This window comes from Anomaloglossus baeobatrachus, chromosome 6 (assembly GCF_048569485.1).
Source record: "Anomaloglossus baeobatrachus isolate aAnoBae1 chromosome 6, aAnoBae1.hap1, whole genome shotgun sequence".
Taxonomy (NCBI): domain Eukaryota; kingdom Metazoa; phylum Chordata; class Amphibia; order Anura; family Aromobatidae; genus Anomaloglossus; species Anomaloglossus baeobatrachus.
Window position 1 is genome coordinate 35,737,875 of NC_134358.1, and position 19,141 is coordinate 35,757,015.

Here is a 19,141-nt window from a genome sequence, read left to right on the forward strand (position 1 = left end):
CGGTGCTGGCTTCACTGAAGCTCCCCATGTTTGGGCTAAATGGCCAGTGGTCTACTACGGTGAGTGATGGTGCTCCGTGCTCCTCCATAGTACTCCGCTGTGTCCCCACCACCAAGAGACAGATAAATTGGAAAGTGGCAGACACTCGGGGATTCAGGAACCCAGGTCAAATATTTGGGTGCAAGTATCCTAGATGTTAACCCCGGAATTATCCTCTGTGGATTTGATTTTCACCTTTAGGTTTTTCATTCCTTTAAGATTCCAAACAACTAAAGGTTTCTCTTTTCTTGAAGTTTGTGATAGATTCCACTTCCAACGAGTAAAAGAGGATGGGAACGTGAAGAGTGACTTACCGCTGCTCGGAGAGATGCTGTACTGCCTGACCGGCCGCTGTCCGGAGGAGTTCGAGTCTTACGGCTGCTACTGTGGACGAGAGGGGACGGGGAACCCCAAAGATGTCTTGGACAGGTATGACATCTTGGCAGACACAGAAGTAGGGAGACGGGGTATAGTCCCTTCTATAGGAACTTAAAGGGAACCTGTCACTAGATTTTTCCTGTATAAGCTGCGGCCACCACCAGTGAGCCCTTATATACAGCATTCTAGAATACTGTATATAAGAGCACAGATCGCTCTGTAGAATGTAAAAACACCTTTATAATACCCACCTAGGAGCGGTCAGGTCCAATGGGAGTCGCTGGTCTCGGTCCAGCGCTTTCTCCTTCTTGTGCGACCTTGAAACCTTGAAATTCAAACTGGCCACTTGGATTAGTCTGGACTCACGGGGTTTTCTTTTCAGGAAATCCACATGTACTTTAGCAGCAATAGACCTGATCAGACCCTACCTATTGTACTGAAGCATCTAATGATAGTGTGAAAAGTTCATTGTGAAGGGAGAAGAGGAGGTGAGCTGTGACATCACCAATTGTGAATGGTGGACCCTGTGTTATCTATTGTATATAGAGATGTCAGTCATTGGACAGGAGGAGGTGAGCTGTGACATCACCTATTGTGAATGGTGGACTCTGTGTTATCTACTGTATATAGCGGTGTTATCAGTCATTGTACAGGAGGAGGTGAGCTGTGACATCACCTATTGTGAATGGTGGATCCTGTGTTATCTACTGTACATAGAGATGTTAGTCATTGTACAGGAGGAGGTGAGCTGTGACATCACCTATTGTGAATGGTGCATCCTGTGTTATCTACTGTATATAGAGATGTTAGTCATTGGACAGGAGGAGGTGAGCTGTGACATCACCTATTGTGAATGGTGCATCCTGTGTTATCTACTGTATATAGAGATGTTAGTCATTGGACAGGAGGAGGTGAGCTGTGACATCACCTATTGTGAAAGGTGGATCCTGTGTTATCTACTATATATAAAGGTGTTACCAGTCATTGTACAGGAAGCGGAGGTGAGCTGTGACATCACCTATTGGGAATGGTGGATCCTGTGTTATCTACTATATATAGAGGTGTTACCTGTCATTGTACAGGAACAGGAGGAGGTGAGCTGTGACATCATCTATTGTGAAAGGTAGATCTGGTGTTATCTACTGTATATAGAGGTGTTATCAGTCATTGTACAGGAGGAGGAGGTGAGTTGTGACATCACCTATTGTGAGTGGTGGATCCTGAGTTATCTAATGTGCATACACGTGTTATCAGTCATTGTACAGGAGAAGGTGAGCTGTGACATCACCTATTGTGCATGATGGATCCTTTATTATCTACTGTATATAGAGGTGTTATTAGTCATTGTACAGGAGGAGGAGGTGAGCTGTGACATCACCTATTGTGAATGGTGGATCCTGTGTTATCTACTATATATAGAGGTGTTACCAGTCATTGTACAGGAAGTGGAGGTGAGCTGTGACATCATCTATTGTGATTGGTGGATCCGGTGTTATCTTCTGTATATAGAGGTGTTATCAGTCATTGTACAGGAGGAGGAGGTGAGCTGTGACATCATCTATTGTGAATGGTGGAGCCTGTTTTGTCTACTGTATATAGAGGTGTTATCAGTCTTTGTACAGGGGGAGTAGGTGAGCTGTGATATCACCTATTGTGAATGGTGGATCCTGTGTTATCTACTGTATATAGAGGTGTTTTGGGTTATTGTAATCCTGTCTGTGATAATACTTATTGCTGAAAAGTCTTTTGTAAAGAACAAAAGTATGAGTAAAATACCTCCACTAGGCAGTGTTTTAATAAAGTATTGGTTGTGGGTTATTGTGGTTCTGTGGCATATAACGATATAACCCGTGCTATGTTCCTGCCATCAGCTGCTGCTTCTCCCACCAATGTTGTATAGAGCATCTGAAGAAATTGGGCTGCGCTCCGGACAGGAACGTCAGGTCAGAGGTCGTGTGTGTGGACCACAAGCCGACATGTAAGAACTCCTCGAAATATTCACAACTCGCTCCTCTTAGAGGGACACTCCATAGCCAGTGCGTTATATTGTCGCCTGCCGTATCCCTCCCTGCCCCCTCGGGTCACAATTCGGATACAACAACAATGTACAGTATCTAGTATGCAGTCGGGAACATTAAGAGGGACTTGTCATTACTTTTCGTCCTTTTAGCCCCCCAAATTTTACCGGTACCAAATCCAATAGTTCTTATAGGGTGCAGCGGCTGAGAGCAGAGCCATAGATGTGCAGCTGTGGCCAATCACATAACAAGCAATCCTGAACATGTGGTCGGTCAGGTGAAGCTGGAAATGTGACTATGATTTTTGCTCATGTATGTTCGTTCCCTCCGATACAGGTGTGGGATGGAGCATTTGTGAGAAATTGGTGTGCGCCTGTGACAAAGCGGCTGCCGAATGCATGGCGGCGGCACCATTCAATGGCACCATGAGGTCGCTGAACAGGAGGCAATGCCAGGGGGGTCCGATGCTGTGCAGGAATGTAGGAAGCGCGGACAAACCAGATCGGGCAATGGGACAACAATCGGACAGCTCCAGCTCGGAGGACAGCAGCAGCGAGGAGCAGCGTCCGATGAGGGAGATCGTCAGAGCCGAGGACGCCGGATCACTGGTGCCGAGAGGAGGACGACGGAAGCGATCTATACTATTCGGGAACTAAAAGCTCTCAATTGTGTTATTAATATTAAAGGGCATTTCCACCATCATGTATCATGGGTTAAAGGACAAAGACCAGAGTATATCCAATGTCACATAGGGTATATGAAAAATGTCCTGATGTCACGGTTTGGTGTAGGCGCTCCAAACATGGTCAAACTTCCTCTAGGCACGTAAGGATCCAGATCACCATCCACATCAATGTTCACACATATATACTGTAACTGAGGACGGCCCGTTGGATGCTCACAGTTATAGGTAGTTTTAAAGTATATCACAAAAATGAGTACACCCCTCACATTTTTGTAAATATTTTATTATATCTTTTCCCGGGACGACATTCAGATCTGACCCAGTGATACAATGTACGGTGTCAGTGTGCAGCTCGTATAACAGAGTAACTGTGGTGCCCTCTAAATATCTCATCACAGAGCCATTAATGTCTAAACCACTGGCAACAAAAGTGAGTACACCCCTAAGTGAAAATGGACTAATTGTGCCCAAAGTGTGAATATTTTGTGTGGCCACCATTATTTTCCAGCACGGCCTTCTCTCTTGGGCATGGAGGTCACTAGAGCTTCACAGGAGTCGCTGGATCCTCTTCCCTCCTCCATGATGACATCACAGAGCTGGTGGATGTTAGAGACCTTGCTCTCCTCCAACTTCCATTTGAGGAGACCCCACAGATGCTCCATAGGGCTTAGGTCTGGAGACACTTGGCCAGTCCAGCACCTTTCCCCTCAGTTTCTTTAGCAAGGCACTGGTCGTCTTGGAAGGGTTTAGGGTCGTTATCATGTTGGAATATAAAGGGAGGGATCATGCTCTGCTTCAGTGTGTCACAGGACATGTGGGCATTCATGGTTCCCTCAATGAACTGTAGCTCCCCACAGGCGGAAGAACTCATGCAGCCCCAAATCATGACCCTCCACCATGCCTGACTGTAGGCAGGACACACTTCGTCCTCCTTATCTGATAGCCTCCCCATATACTTGACACCATCTGAACCAAATAAGTTTATCTTGGTCTCATCAGAGCACAGGATGTTTCCAGTAATGCATGTCCTTAGTCTGCTTGTCTTCAGCAAACTGTTTGTGGGCTTTCGCATGCATCATCTTTAGGCTTCCTTCTGGGATGACAGTCATGCAGAGCAGTGTGCGACGTATGGTCTGAGCACTGACAGGCGGACCCCCCCCCCCCTTGTAACTTCTGCAGTGTACAGTCTGAGCACTGACAAGCCTACCCCCCACCCCTGTAACTACTCCAGTATGTGGTGTATGGTCTGAGCACTGACAGGCAGATCCCCCACCCCTGTAATCTTTGCAGCAATGCTGGAAGCACTCACACATCTATTCTGAAAAGATGACCTCCGGATATGACACTGAGCACGTGCACTCAACTTCTGTGGTCACCCATGGTGAGGTCTGTTCTGAGTGGAACCTGTCTTGTTATACCGCTGTATGGTCTTGGCCACTGTGCTGGAGCTCAGTGTCAGGGTGGTGACAATATTCTTATAGCCTCAGCCATCTTTACGTACAGCAACAATTGTGGGTTTTTTTCCCAATAGTGAGAGAATTCTTTGCCATGGGTAGCCATGTTGTACATCCAGTGACCAGCATGAGAGTGTGTAAGCGATAACACCAAATGTAACACACCTGCCCCCCCCATTCACACCTGAGACCTCGTACCACTAATGAGTCACATGACATCGGGGAGGGGAAATGGATACGTGGGCACAATTTAGCCATTTTCACTTAGGGGTGTACTCAGTTTTGTTGCCAGCAGTTTAGACATTAATGGCTGTGTGTTGAGCTATTTAGAGGACACCAAATTAACACTGTTATACAAGCTGCACACTGACACTGTACATAAGTGTCAGATCTAGTGTTGTCCTATGAAAAATATAAGAAAATATTTACAAATGTGAGGGGGTGTACTAATGTGTGATATACTGTAAATAGTTCTAAAATACCACCCGCATCAATAGTCTCTTCTGTACTTGGTTGAGCAGCAGAATATATATATATATATATGGGCGACATCGATGTGGATACTTGAAAGGTAAATACACAGCGATGCTTGAAAGTTTGTGGACTTTAAGAATATTCCTCATTTCTGCATAAATTTGATATAAAACTACATCAGATTTTTACACAAGTTTGAAAAGTAGATAAAGAACCAAATGAGTAAAAAAAGGGATCAAACAGATCACTTAGACCGCTTTCACATTGCGTTCCTCACTCTATTCAGTGGTCCCCTCGAGGCTTCCGTCTAAACCCCCCGCAAAATGGGTTTAGGATGTATGTGCCGATGGTGCCACTGACTAATAGTGCAGATGGTGCACGACGGTGACTCCATTTTCATTAGTATGCACCTATTGGAGGCGGACACCAGATGAAGTATACTGTATCTGAGTGTCCGCCCCCAGTAACCGTATACTCACGAAAATGGTGCACGACAGAGCACATGGTGACTCAGTCTGCAACATTTTAGTCAGTGGCCCTGTCAGCGCATATGTCCCTAATCTGTTTGGGGGCAGGTTCAGATGGAAGCCCCAAAGGGGACAAACTAAACGAGGAGAGGAACGCAGTATGAAAGCGGCCTTACAAATCGTTTGTGCAAAGGTATCGTGACACAAGCAAAAGGATATTTTAGAAGACCTTAGATTCCATTGGACTCCAAAGAAATCCCAGTTGGACAGATTGTTTACAAATGGAGGAAATTAAAGACCATTGTTACTCTCCAAGAAGAGACTGGTCAACAAAGATCACGTGAAAAGGAAGGTGTATAGTAGTTGGCAAGGTAACAAAGGAACCAAAGGTAAAATCTAAGCAACTAAAGGCCTCTCTCAAATTAATGTTAAGGACACAATGTCATGAATGGCAGTAATTTAAAGGGATATTGCAACCTATCTGAAGTTTGCTAAAGATAGCCTGGACAAACTAGAAGACCACTGGAAAAATGTTTTGTAGATGGATGATGCCAACATAGAGCTTTTTTGGTTTACATCAGAAGCATTATGTTTGAGAAAGAAGAACACTGCGTTACAGTATAAAACTTCATATCTGTGAAACATAATGGGTGCTGCGATCATGGTTTGGGCCTGTTTTGTTGCATCTGGGCCAGGACGACGGCCATCATTGATGGCACAATGAAGTCCTAGTTTCATCAGCAAATTCTAAACATAAATGTCAGGACATCTGTCCATGAGCTGACTCTCAAGAGAACAGGAGTCAGGCAAGCAAGGCAATCACTCAAAGCCACAAGTTGTTCTACAAAAGAATGGTTACAGAAGAATAAGGTTAATGTTTTGGAAAGGACAAGTCACAATAAAGAAATGTTGTGGAAGGGCCTGAAGTGAGCAGTTCATGGAAAAAACTGTCCAATATAACAAAGGTGAAGCTGTTTTGTAGGGAAGAATGGGCTAAAATTCCTCTAAACCAATGTGCCTGAAGCAGTTAATGGAGAAAACCCACCAATATGACAGAGGTGAAGCTATTTTGTAGGCAGGAAGGGCTAAAATTGCTCTAACCCGAAGTGGCTGAAGCGAGCAGTTCATGGAGAAATCCCACCAATATAACAGCGGTTACCTGTTTTGTAGGGAGGAATGGGCTAAAATAGCTATAAACCAATGTGCCTGTTCCAAGCAGTTCATGGAAAAAAAAGAGATGAAGATGTTTTGTAGGGAGGAATGGGCTAAAATTCCTCTAAACCAATATGCCTGGAGTGAGCAGTTCATGGAGAAAACTCACCAATATAACAGAGGTGAAGCTGTTTTGTAGAGTGGAATGGGCTGAAATTCCTCTAACCTAATGTGATAAAGGTGAAGCTGCTTTGTAGAGAGGAAGGAGCTAAAATTCCTCTAAACCAAAGTGCCTAAAGCGAGCAGTTCATGGAGAAAAACCACCAATATAACAGGTGAAGCTGTTTTATAGGGAGGAATGGGCTAAAATTCCTCTAAACTGATATGCCTGAAGTGAGCAGCTCATGGAAAAAACTGTCCAATATAAACATACGTGAAGCTGTTTTGTAGTATGAAATGGGCTAAAATTGCTCTGAACCGATGTGCCTGAAGCGAGCAGTTTATGGAGAAAACTCACCAATATAACAGAGGTGAAGCTGTTTTGTAGGGTGGAATGGGCTGAAATTCCTCTAACCTAATGTGATAAAGGTGAAGCTGCTTTGTAGGGAGGAATGAGCTAAAATTCCTCTAAACCGATGTGCCTAAAGCGAGCAGTTCATGGAGAAAAACCACCAATATAACAGGTGAAGCTGTTTTATAGGGAGGAATGGGCTAAAATTCCTCTAAACTGATATGCCTGAAGTGAGCAGCTCATGGAAAAAAACTGTCCAATATAAACATACGTGAAGCTGTTTTGTAGTATGGAATGGGCTAAAATTGCTCTGAACCGATGTGCCTGAAGCGACCAATATAACAGAGGTGAAGGTGTTTTGTAGGGTGGAATGGGCTGAAATTCCTCTAACCTAATGTGATAAAGGTGAAGCTGCTTTGTAGAAAGTAATGAGCTAAAATTCCTCTAAACCGATGTACATACAGGACTAATCAACAATTACTGGAAATGTTTAGATGCAGTTATTGCTGCACGAAGAGGTCACACAAGAAACTAAAAAAAATGACAAAGTTTATATCGTTTAATCTTTATTTGGTTTTCTTGATCTACTTTTAGTTTAGGTCAAATTTATGCAGAACAATTGAAAATTTTGCAAAGTTCACAAACCTTCAAGCAGCTCTGTATGTGCAGAAATTACCATAAATAGTCACAAATCCAAATAAAATCATAACATTCACATAGATCTAAATCACCATCGGCATCAATAGTCACATCCTTACTTGTTTGAATAGCAGGAGATCTATGTGTGAACATTGATGAATCCCCATAATTCTGACAATTTAGGACAAGACTCGACAAGTCAGTAAGCGCCGATGTAAGGACATTGTAGTTGAAAGTATCGGACGTGTAAATTAAAGCAAATAGAACTACAAAGGATTAGTATATGATGTACATTAAATTGCTTTTTAGATTTTTATTTTGGATTTTTTTTAGGCATAGTAAAAGGTACAATACTAAAGGCAAAAATAAGACATTATTCTTTCTAGGTCTTTGTTGGAATTAGTAATAACGTTACTTGTAAGTAGTGATGGATGTAAAACTATTAAAGTGATTTTCACCCTTGTGCCTTAAGGGTACTTGGGTAATTATTGTGGATTTTGGAAAAAACAAAAACTTGATTTTTAACAAAACAGTAGTGAAAGTTGGGGGGACATGGTCATCAAAAAAAAGGGGATAAATACCCAGAAGGCCCATAGCCCACCCGGCCACAAACTGCACCTTCACCGTTAGGGTGCGTGCCCACAATCGGCTTTCACAGTGTTTTAGACGCAGGATGCTTCAGCTGCATCCAAAACGCTGCGATGTACAGTACAAGCACAGTGGATGGGATTTCTAGAAATCCCATGCCCACTGTGCTTGTTTTTTTCCCACAGCAAACGCTGACCTGCGGTGTGGATTTCCGAGCCGCAGCATGTCAATTGTTTGCTGCGGAGTCGCAAGCGTCCTCCGCAGGGAGAACAGAGGAGAGAGACCGCAACTGTCCGAGCCCGGATCATGTGCATGATAGCCAGCGGTCTCATGCAGAGACTTGCGGCCCCACAGGTCAGGATGTAGCGGGTCCTGATAATGGGCACATACCCTAAGGTAGAGCTGTATTGACCTGTCATAATGCTATTATATTATTGTAATAAAAACCTGGCTGGTAATTGATAATATGAAGGGGGAATTTTAGGACAAAAAAATAAAAATAAATAAAAATAATAAAAAAATATTTAGTTTGGTTTAGTGTATATTCCAGGTCATGTCATATCTTTTAATGGGTTCCACACTAAATACTTTAGTCCTCTTAACCTATTTAAAGTAGCACATGAGGGGGTGTCAGACCCTGTGCAGGGTCTGAGCGCGCCAGGTTTTTTTGTTAGGGGTGTGAATACTAATACATTTACTAGGTTTGACTACTACCAAGTCTCATTATCAACAGTTTTGTTTGATTGATGCAATTTAGTTCCTTTTGTGTCTTGTAACGACTACTTATTTTGTGACTAATTGTCCTACGTAAATTGTTAGTCCAGTACCCGGCCCGATGGTTGAGTGATAACCTTTATAAAAGGGAGTTTTACCAATAAAGTACTCAAAACCGGCTTTGGTCAATTCCTTTCCTGTAGTCAAAAAAAAAAAAAAAAAAAAAGGAGAAGATGGACGCCGCCAGGAATGGAGGCCAGAGCGACTCCTTCTGCCCCATTACAGCGAACGGCTTCTTGAGGATTTCACATAAAACAATGGAACTCAACATTATCCGGATTCTACAGATTTTGAAGAAAAGAAAAATTGTGAAACTGGGGACTTAGGTAACAAAACCTTTAAATAAAAAAAAAAAACAAAAAACCTAAAAACTAAAAAAACACATTTTTCAAATTCGACCCCTCAAAGAATTCATCCAAGGGTGTACAGTAGTTAGTATTTTGACCCCACACGTGTTTAATAGGATTTATTACAATTGGAAAATAATTAATTTTTCATTGCTTGGGATTATACAAAGAAAAAAATGGAGCTAAAACAACAACAAAGAATTGAGTAATAATCAATAGGAAATTTGTTTTGGAGTTTCCCCAGAGTACGGCGAACGTTTGGGCACGTAGCTGGGCTCGGAAGGGAAGGAGCGCCACTTTCGGAAGAAATTCTGCATTTGCAGAACCCCTGAAGAACCCGGGGTTCGGTAAATGCAAATTAAAGATGATGCAAATGTGACGACATGGACTCTGTCAGTGCCTAGCATGGGTTTAGTTTCTTAAAATTCAGCCAGACATGATAGTTTGTTTATAAACGGGGGATAAGACCCTCAATTGTTTCTACAAGACTCTAGGAGTCTAGTGTTTAAGTTCTTGTCGACTCATGTAATTGCCTTGGCCAGTGAAGGTCAGACACCCAGAACAATCAATTATGTGAACCTCCCATTATATCACTATGTGTATTGTTGCACTTTGCTGGGCTTGGAAGAGAAGGAGTGCCACTTTTGGGATAAATTCTGCATTTGCAGAACCCCTGAAGAACCAGGAGTTCTGCAAATGCAAATTACAGATGATGCAAATATTAACCTTTTATGATGCACATAGTGGATGTGATATGTAAGGGTTGACATTTGGAGGGAAAACTGGTAGTAAAGTGTTTCCTCAAAAATAAGACATGGGTGTTATATTATTTTTTGCTAGGGTTTATTTTCAGGGGATGGCTTATATTTTCCCACGAACAACAATCCACATTTATTCATCAAAAAAAAAAAATCATTTATTCAGATAAAATCACATCTCATTCTGGAACATCAACATTGCGTGTAATTCCTATTACTGGTTCAGATGAAAATTTTCTTATCTGATCTGCTATTCTCATGGTGCAGAACAGTCGTATAGTGGTGAGTACAAATCCATATTTACAAAGGGTTAAATTACCTGCTTAAATGTATTATTCTCCATGTACTGCTAAGTTTACCTCCAAAAGAAAGCAGACACCCCCCTAAAAGAATCGCACTTACCAGACCCCAAACAATTAGAGTTAGCAAGCGAATGGGCTCTCACATACAAATCTGCATTAGTGTCAGGTCCCCCTGCGTTCTACTGTGGTGGTTCCCCCTGGTGACTGGTAGCAGTATCACTCGCGTGGAGAGATACTGGTACCCGATCTGTTTGTGAGAGCTACAGTGCAATGTAGCTAGAATGGCGAGGGACCTGACTGTGACACAGATCTCGGTGTGAGAGCCTATCCACCATCAGCACTTACCAGACTCCAATCAATTACAGTTGGCAAGTGGAATTTTTTTGGGAGCGTGTGTGTGTGTGTGGGGGGGGGTGTCTGTTTTCTTTTAGGTGTGTCTTCTTTCTTTGATGGAGAGTTTTGCTGTATTCCTTAACTTTTTAGCTGCTTGGATACTTCCTTTTGGAACCACAATGAGGGCCTATTTTCGGAGTAGAGCTTATATTTTAAGCACGCGCCAAAAAAATCCCACCAGAGCTTATTTTCGGGGAAACAGTATCAACATTACACAGCTCCAGCACTAGATATTTTGGACCTTAAATAATTTAAGCATTTTTTTTAAAATCACCCTTGAAATTGGAACCTGTGGAACCCCATAACTGTGGAAGCCACTGCGGTGGCAGTACACAGGTCCTGTTTGCCAATGTCTTTTAATTGGTACATTAATGCTGCTATGGATGTAAAATGTCTGCAGCGCCACGTTTGCAACAGAGGCAGGACTAGTCCGGTGTGGCTTCTCTTTGCCTGGATTAATCATCGTCTTAGTAGAACTTCTGGAAAACTAGGGTATTTCTGCAACGTGCCAGATGTCCTACTATGAAGGGGACGGCCGTCAATCACTCCCAAGTAGGCGCAAGTAGAAGATCCAAGGCAGAACTAGTATGGAAGAGGAGGCGCCCCACTGACTAGTCCTGCCTCATGTGCACATGCGATGCCGCGGATTAAAAGCTTTTTATTTTAACCCCTTCACGACCATGGACGGATCTTTCCGTCATGGATCGTGTCCCGGTAAGCCCCGCCCCCTGCCGCGGGCAGGCGGCGTGGATCGGCACACATATCAGCTGTTTTCAACAGCTGACATGTGTGCCTACATGTTCCGAGTGGAATCGCATTCCACCCGGAACATTAACCCCTTAGATCTCGCTGCCAAAGTCTGGCAGCGAGATCTATATGCGCGCGGCCATCTTTTTTACTTACCGCCGCCCCCTCCGGACGTCACGTGAGTGATCACGTGACGTTCGGTGGTTGCCATCGTAGCACAGGGTCATGTGATGACGCCTGGTGCTACTGTCAAGGGAGGAATTTGCATTGAAGACTGCTAATGGAGTCCTCATTTGGGATATCCAGAGACGGCGCCGTATTGCCGTATATCAGTGCCAATATATATATATCCATGTATATAAGACAAAGAACACAGACATGCTCTCTTTTCAGCCAGCATCACCAACTGACTTGTATATTACTATAGATCCAATTATACAGTAAGTAAGCATAAATAACCTTGAAACTAACGAAGGAGTGCGTTCACTCCCCAATTTCTCTCATCCCTCCTGCCCTCCTGTACATTCCTTTTGTGTGAACATTACTGATAAGAGATTATAGCTTCACATTTTGGTTTCATCATCTTTAGTTAACTCCTTCATGATTATACAACTTTAAATTATACTATAGGTCTGTGCAATGGCTACATAGACAGACAGATAATTTTGCATCTACATCTACATTTTGATTTAGTTATATACACAGATATTCTTATTATGTTTGAACAAACAAGCTATAGCTCAGCGCCACCTCCACACTACGAAGTTTCACTTTCATTCTTCCTCGGCACGGAGGAGAGGAAAAAAGAAAGTGACTATTTCTGCTGTTTACAGCGGTATAGCTGTGATCAGCAGATAGCGATCAGCAATCGGATTGCTGATCGCTATAGCCCCCTAGGGGAACTAGTAAAATAAAATAAAAAAAGTTTTAAAAAAGTTTTAAAAAATTAAAAAAAAAACAAAAAAAACCTAAAAGTTCAAATCACCCCCCTTTGAAAATTAAAGGGTTAAAAAGAAGGGAATTTTGTTACTTACCGTAAATTCCTTTTCTTCTAGCTCCTATTGGGAGACCCAGACGATTGGGGTGTATAGCACTGCCTCCGGAGGCCACACAAAGCATTACACTAAAAAGTGTAAGGCCCCTCCCCTTCTGGCTATACACCCCCAGTGGGATCACTGGCTGCTCAGTTTTAGTGCTAAAGCAAGAAGGAGGAAAGCCAATAACTGGTTTAAACAAATTCACTCCGAAGTAACATCGGAGAACTGAAAACCGTTCAACATGAACAACATGTGTACCCGAAAAACCAACAATCCCGAAGGACAACAGGGCGGGTGCTGGGTCTCCCAATAGGAGCTAGAAGAAAAGGAATTTACGGTAAGAAACAAAATTCCCTTCTTCTTCGGCGCTCCATTGGGAGACCCAGACGATTGGGACGTCCAAAAGCAGTCCCTGGGTGGGTAAAGAAATACCTCATGTTAGAGCTGCGAAGACAGCCTTCCCCTACGGGGAGGTAACTGCCGCCTGCAGAACTCTTCTACCTAGGCTGGCGTCTGCCGAAGCATAGGTATGCACCTGATAATGTTTGGTGAAAGTGTGCAGACTCGACCAGGTAGCTGCCTGGCACACCTGTTGAGCCGTAGCCTGGTGTCGTAATGCCCAGGACGCACCCACGGCTCTGGTAGAGTGGGCCTTCAGCCCTGATGGAACCGGAAGCCCAGCAGAACGGTAGGCTTCAAGAATTGGTTCTTTGATCCATCGAGCCAGGGTGGCTTTTGAAGCCTGCGACCCTTTGCGCTTACCAGCGACAAGGACAAAGAGTGCATCCGAGCGGCGCAGGGGCGCCGTGCGGGAAATGTAGATTCTGAGTGCTCTCACCAGATCTAACAAATGTAAATCCTTTTCATACCGAAGAACTGGATGAGGTCAAAAGGAAGGCAAGGAGATATCCTGATTAAGATGAAAAGAGGATACCACCTTAGGGAGAAACTCCTGAATGGGGCGCAGCACTACCTTGTCCTGGTGGAACACCAGGAAGGGAGCCTTGGATGACAGCGCTGCTAGCTCAGACACTCTCCGAAGAGACGTGACCGCCACTAGAAAGACCACTTTCTGTGAGAGACGAGAAAGTGAAACATCCCTCAGAGGCTCGAAGGGCGGCTTCTGGAGAGCAACTAGTACCCTGTTCAGATCCCATGGATCTAACGGCCGCCTGTACGGAGGGACGATATGACAAACCCCCTGCAGGAACGTGCGCACCTGAGAAAGTCGTGCTAGACGCTTCTGAAAAAACACGGATAGTGCCGAGACTTGCCCTTTAAGGGAGCCGAGCGACAAGCCCTTTTCCAACCCAGATTGCAGGAAGGAAAGAAAAGTAGGTAACGCGAATGGCCAGGGGGATACTCCTTGTGCAGAGCACCAGGATAAGAAAATCCTCCACGTTCTGTGGTAGATCTTAGCAGACGTGGGCTTCCTAGCCTGTCTCATGGTGGCAACGACTCCTTGGGATAATCCTGAAGACGCTAGGATCCAGGACTCAATGGCCACACAGTCAGGTTCAGGGCCGCAGAATTCCGATGGAAAAACGGCCCTTGGGACAGTAAGTCTGGTCGGTCTGGTAGTGCCCACGGTTGGCTGACCGTGAGATGCCACAGATCCGGGTACCACGACCTCCTCGGCCAGTCTGGGGCGACGAGTATGACGCGGCTGCAATCGGATCTGATCTTGCGTAGCACTCTGGGCAAGAGTGCCAGAGGTGGGAACACATAAGGGAGCCGGAACTGCGACCAATCTTGCACTAAGGCGTCTGCCGCCAGAGCTCTTTGATCGCGAGACCGCGCCATGAACGTCGGGACCTTGTTGTTGTGCCGCGACGCCATTAGGTCGACGTCCGGCACCCCCCAGCGGCGACAGATTTCCTGAAACACGTCCGGGTGAAGGGACCATTCCCCTGCGTCCATACCCTGGCGACTGAGGAAGTCTGCTTCCCAGTTTTCTACGCCCGGGATGTGAACCGCTGATATGGTGGATGCTCTGTCCTCCACCCACAGCAGAATCCGACGGACTTCCTGGAAGGCTTGCCGACTGCGTGTCCCTCCCTGGTGGTTGATGTATGCCACCGCTGTGGAGTTGTCCGACTGAATTCGGATCTGCTTTCCTTCCAGCCACTGCTGGAAGGCTAGTAGGGCTAGATACACTGCCCTGATTTCCAGAACATTGATCTGAAGGGTGGACTCCTGCTGAGTCCACGTCCCTTGAGCCCTGTGGTGGAGAAAAACTGCTCCCCACCCTGACAGACTTGCGTCTGTCGTGACCACTGCCCAGGATGGGGGCAGGAATGATCTTCCCTGTGATAATGAGGTGGGAAGAAGCCACCATTGCAGAGAGTCCTTGGCCGTCTGGGAAAGGGAGACTTTCCTGTCCAGGGAAGTTGACTTCCCGTCCCATTGGCGGAGAATGTCCCATTGAAGTGGGCGCAGATGAAACTGTGCAAACGGGACTGCTTCCATTGCTGCCACCATCTTCCCTAGGAAGTGCATGAGGCGCCTTAAGGAGTGCGACTGACCGTGAAGGAGAGACTGTACCCCTGTCTGTAGTGACCGCTGCTTGTCCAGCGGAAGCTTCACTATCGCTGGCAGAGTATGAAACTCCATGCCAAGATACGTTAGTGATTGAGTCGGTGACAGATTTGACTTTGAAAAGTTGATGATCCACCCGAAAGTCTGGAGAGTCTCCAGCGCAACATTCAGGCTGTGTTGGCACGCCTCTTGAGAGGGTGCTTTGACAAGTAGATCGTCCAAGTAAGGGATCACCGAGTGTCCCTGGGAGTGCAAGACTGCTACCACTGCCGCCATGACCTTGGTGAAAACCCGTGGGGCTGTCGCCAGACCAAATGGCAGAGCTACGAACTGGAGATGTTCGTGACCTATCACAAAACGTAGAAAACGTTGGTGCTGTGTAGCAATCGGCACGTGGAGATAAGCATCTTTGATGTCTATTGATGCAAGGAAATCTCCTTGAGACATTGAGGCAATGACGGAGCGGAGGGATTCCATCCGGAACCGCCTGGCGTTCACATGCTTGTTGAGCAGCTTTAGGTCCAGAACAGGACGGAACGAGCCGTCCTTTTTTGGAACCACGAAGAGATTGGAGTAAAAACCTTGCCCTTGTTCCTGAAGAGGAACAGGGATCACCACTCCTTCTGCTCTTAGTGAGCCCACCGCCTGCAGAAGAGCCTCTGCTCGGTCGGGATGTGGGGAAGTTCTGAAGAACCGAGGCGGAGGACGAGAACTGAACTCTATCCTGTACCCGTGAGACAAAATGTCTGTTACCCACCGGTCCTTGACCTGTGGCAGCCAAATGTCGCAAAAGCGGGAGAGCCTGCCACCGACCGAGGATGCGGAGGGAGGAGGCCGAAAGTCATGAGGCAGCCGCCTTGGAAGCGGTTCCTCCGGTTGCTTTCTTGGGGCGTGAGTGAGCCCGCCAGGAATCTGAGCCCTTTTGCTCTTTCTGAGTCCCTTTGGACGAGGAGAATTGGGCCTTGCCAGAGCCTCGAAAGGACCGAAACCTCGACTGCCACCTCCTTTGTTGAGGTTTGCTTGATCTGGGCTGGGGTAAGGAGGAGTCTTTACCCTTGGACTGTTTAATGATTTCAGCCAATTGCTCACCAAACAGTCTGTCTACAGATAGTGGCAAGCTGGTTAAACATTTTTTGGAAGCAGAATCCGCTTTCCATTCTTTTAACCACAAGGCTCTGCGCAAAACCACCGAGTTGGCAGACGCCATTGAGGTGCGGCTCGTAGAGTCCAGGACAGCGTTGATAGCATAGGTCGCAAACGCAGACATTTGCGAAGTTAAGGACTTCACTTGCGGCACTGCTGGACGTATGATAGAGTCCACCTGTGCCAGACCAGCTGAAATAGCTTGGAGTGCCCACACGGCCGCGAATGCTGGAGCAAATGACGCGCCGATAGCTTCATAGACAGATTTCAACCAAAGGTCCATCTGTCTGTCATTGGCATCTTTAAGTGAAGCCCCATCCTCCACTGCAACTATGGATCTAGCCGCAAGCCTGGAGATTGGGGGATCCACCTTTGGACACTGGGTCCAGCGTTTGACCACGTCAGGGGGAAAGGGATAACGTGTATCCTTAAGACGTTTGGAGAAACGCTTGTCTGGATAAGCCTGGTGTTTCTGGACTGATTCTCTGAAGTCAGCGTGGTCCAGAAAAGTACTCAGTTTACGCTTGGGATACCTGAAATGGAACTTCTCCTGCTGTGCAGCTGCCTCTTCTGCTGAAGGGGCTGGGGGAGAAATATCCAACAGTCTATTGATGGCCGCTATAAGGTCATTTACCATGGCGTCACCATCAGGAGTATCCAGATTGAGAGCGGTGTCAGGATTAGACTCCTGATCACCCTCCTCTGTCTCATCACGCAGAGACTCTTCTCGCTGAGACCCTGATCCGCGTGATGACGTGGAGGGTCTCTCCCAGCGAGCTCGCTTAGGCTGCCTGGAACTGTCATCTGAGTCAGAGCCTTCAGCCTGAGATGCCTGGGACCCCCTTGAAGCACGGATTAACTCCAACTGAGGGGGACCGGGGAACATTGACGCAGCAGTGTCCATGGTCTGAGTAACTGGCCTGGCCTGCAAGGTCTCTAGGATTTTTGTCATAGTGACAGACATCTTGTCAGCAAAAACTGCAAACTCTGTCCCCGTCACCGGGACAGGGTTCACCGGTGACTCTGCCTGGGCCACTACCACCATAGACTCCGGCTGACGAAGGGGCACAGGGACCGAACATTGCACACAATGGGGGTCTTTGGAACCTGCCGGTAGATCAGCCCCACAAGCGGCACAAGCAGCGTATACAGCCTGTGTCTTGGCACCCTTGCGTTTTGCGGATGACATGTTGTCGTCTCCTCAGAGCAATATAGGGTATACAGCCAAGAAGCGACCTTACAGTGCAATATATATATATATATGGTATAGAGAAAAAATACACCAATATAACACTGTGGCACTAGTGGGGCCAGCACTAATGTGCTGCTTACCGCCCGCTTAACGCGGGTGTGTGGTCGCCAGAAATCCCTTGTCTGGGTCTCCCAGAGCCTGTGTCCGTTCTCCAGCCAGACTGCATGTAGGAATGGCTGCCGGCGTCCTGTGGAGAGGGGCGGGCCCTGGGCGTGCTGCCGACAAAGAGCGGGAACTGGCGTCCCACTGTGCCCAGTGAGAGGGCTGGAGTATGTAAAACAGACTCCAGCCCTCGGCGCTGACTACCGTACAGCGTCTCTCCCTTGCCCTGATTGACAGGGTGGGGGCGGGAACGAAGCGGAGCTAGGCCGCAAAAGCCGGGGACTAGATTTATGAGCGCCGCCGTCGTAAAAGCACGGTCGGCGCTAAGTCCCTGGCGCACCACAAGTCTCAGCCGCGCCGCCGCTCCAGGGGCGGCCGGCGCGGCAGTCCCCAACACAAAGTCCCTCAGAGAAACTGCAGTGACTGTAACCCCAGCGCGCAGCGCTACTGTCCCCGGCGCACTAACACACCCAGCAAGTCTGGAGTGTGCGCGGCCTGTCCCTACGGGGACACAGAGTACCTGAAAGTCGCAGGGCCTTGTCCCTGAACGGTACCTAGCTCCGTATCCAGCAGGTTCTACGGGTCTGTGGATGGAGCCCGGCCTCAGGGCTTGGGGGCCGGTAAGATCCCACTTCCTCAGAGCCCTCAGGGGGATGGGGAAGGAAAGCAGCATGTGGGCTCCAGCCTCCGTACCCACAATGGGTACCTCAACCTTAACAAACACCGCCAATAGGAATGGGGTGAGAAGGGAGCATGCTGGGGGCCCTAGTATGGGCCCTCTTTTCTCCCATCCGATATAGTCAGCAGCTACTGCTGACTAAACAGTGGAGCTATGCGTGGATGTCTGACCTCCTTCGCACAAAGCTTGAAAACTGAGCAGCCAGTGATCCCACTGGGGGTGTATAGCCAGAAGGGGAGGGGCCTTACACTTTTTAGTGTAATGCTTTGTGTGGCCTCCGGAGGCAGTGCTATACACCCCAATCGTCTGGGTCTCCCAATGGAGCGCCAAAGAAATAAATAAATATACACATATTTGGTATTGCCGCGTTCAGAAATGCCCGATCAAAATATAAAATCAATTAATCTGATTGGTAAACGGCGTAGTGGCAAAAAAATTCCAAACGCCAAAATTACGTTTTTTGGTCGCCGCAAGTTTTACGCAAAATGCAATAACAGGCGATCAAAACGTAGCATCTGCGCAAAAATGCTACCATTAGAAACATCAGCTCGAGACGCAAAAAATAAGCAGTCACTGAGCCATAGATCCCAAAAAATAAAAACGCTACGTGTTTCGGAAAATGGCGCAAAACGTGCGCCACTTTTATTGGACAAACTTGTGATTT

At 46.5% G+C, this 19,141-nt stretch overlaps 1 protein-coding gene across 1 annotated transcript in view; it reads left to right on the forward strand.

The window, feature by feature from the left end:
• The window catches only part of OC90 (otoconin 90), a 95,879-nt gene extending 92,462 nt beyond the window's left edge, over positions 1 to 3,417 (forward strand). The window contains exons 16-18 of the mRNA XM_075316013.1: positions 294 to 468; positions 2,289 to 2,395; positions 2,772 to 3,417. Of these exons, the coding sequence (XP_075172128.1) occupies positions 294 to 468; positions 2,289 to 2,395; positions 2,772 to 3,091 (602 nt within the window). The 3' untranslated portion in view covers positions 3,092 to 3,417. The remainder of the gene's footprint in view (positions 1 to 293; positions 469 to 2,288; positions 2,396 to 2,771) is intronic.
• Positions 3,418 to 19,141: the final 15,724 nt, after the last annotated feature.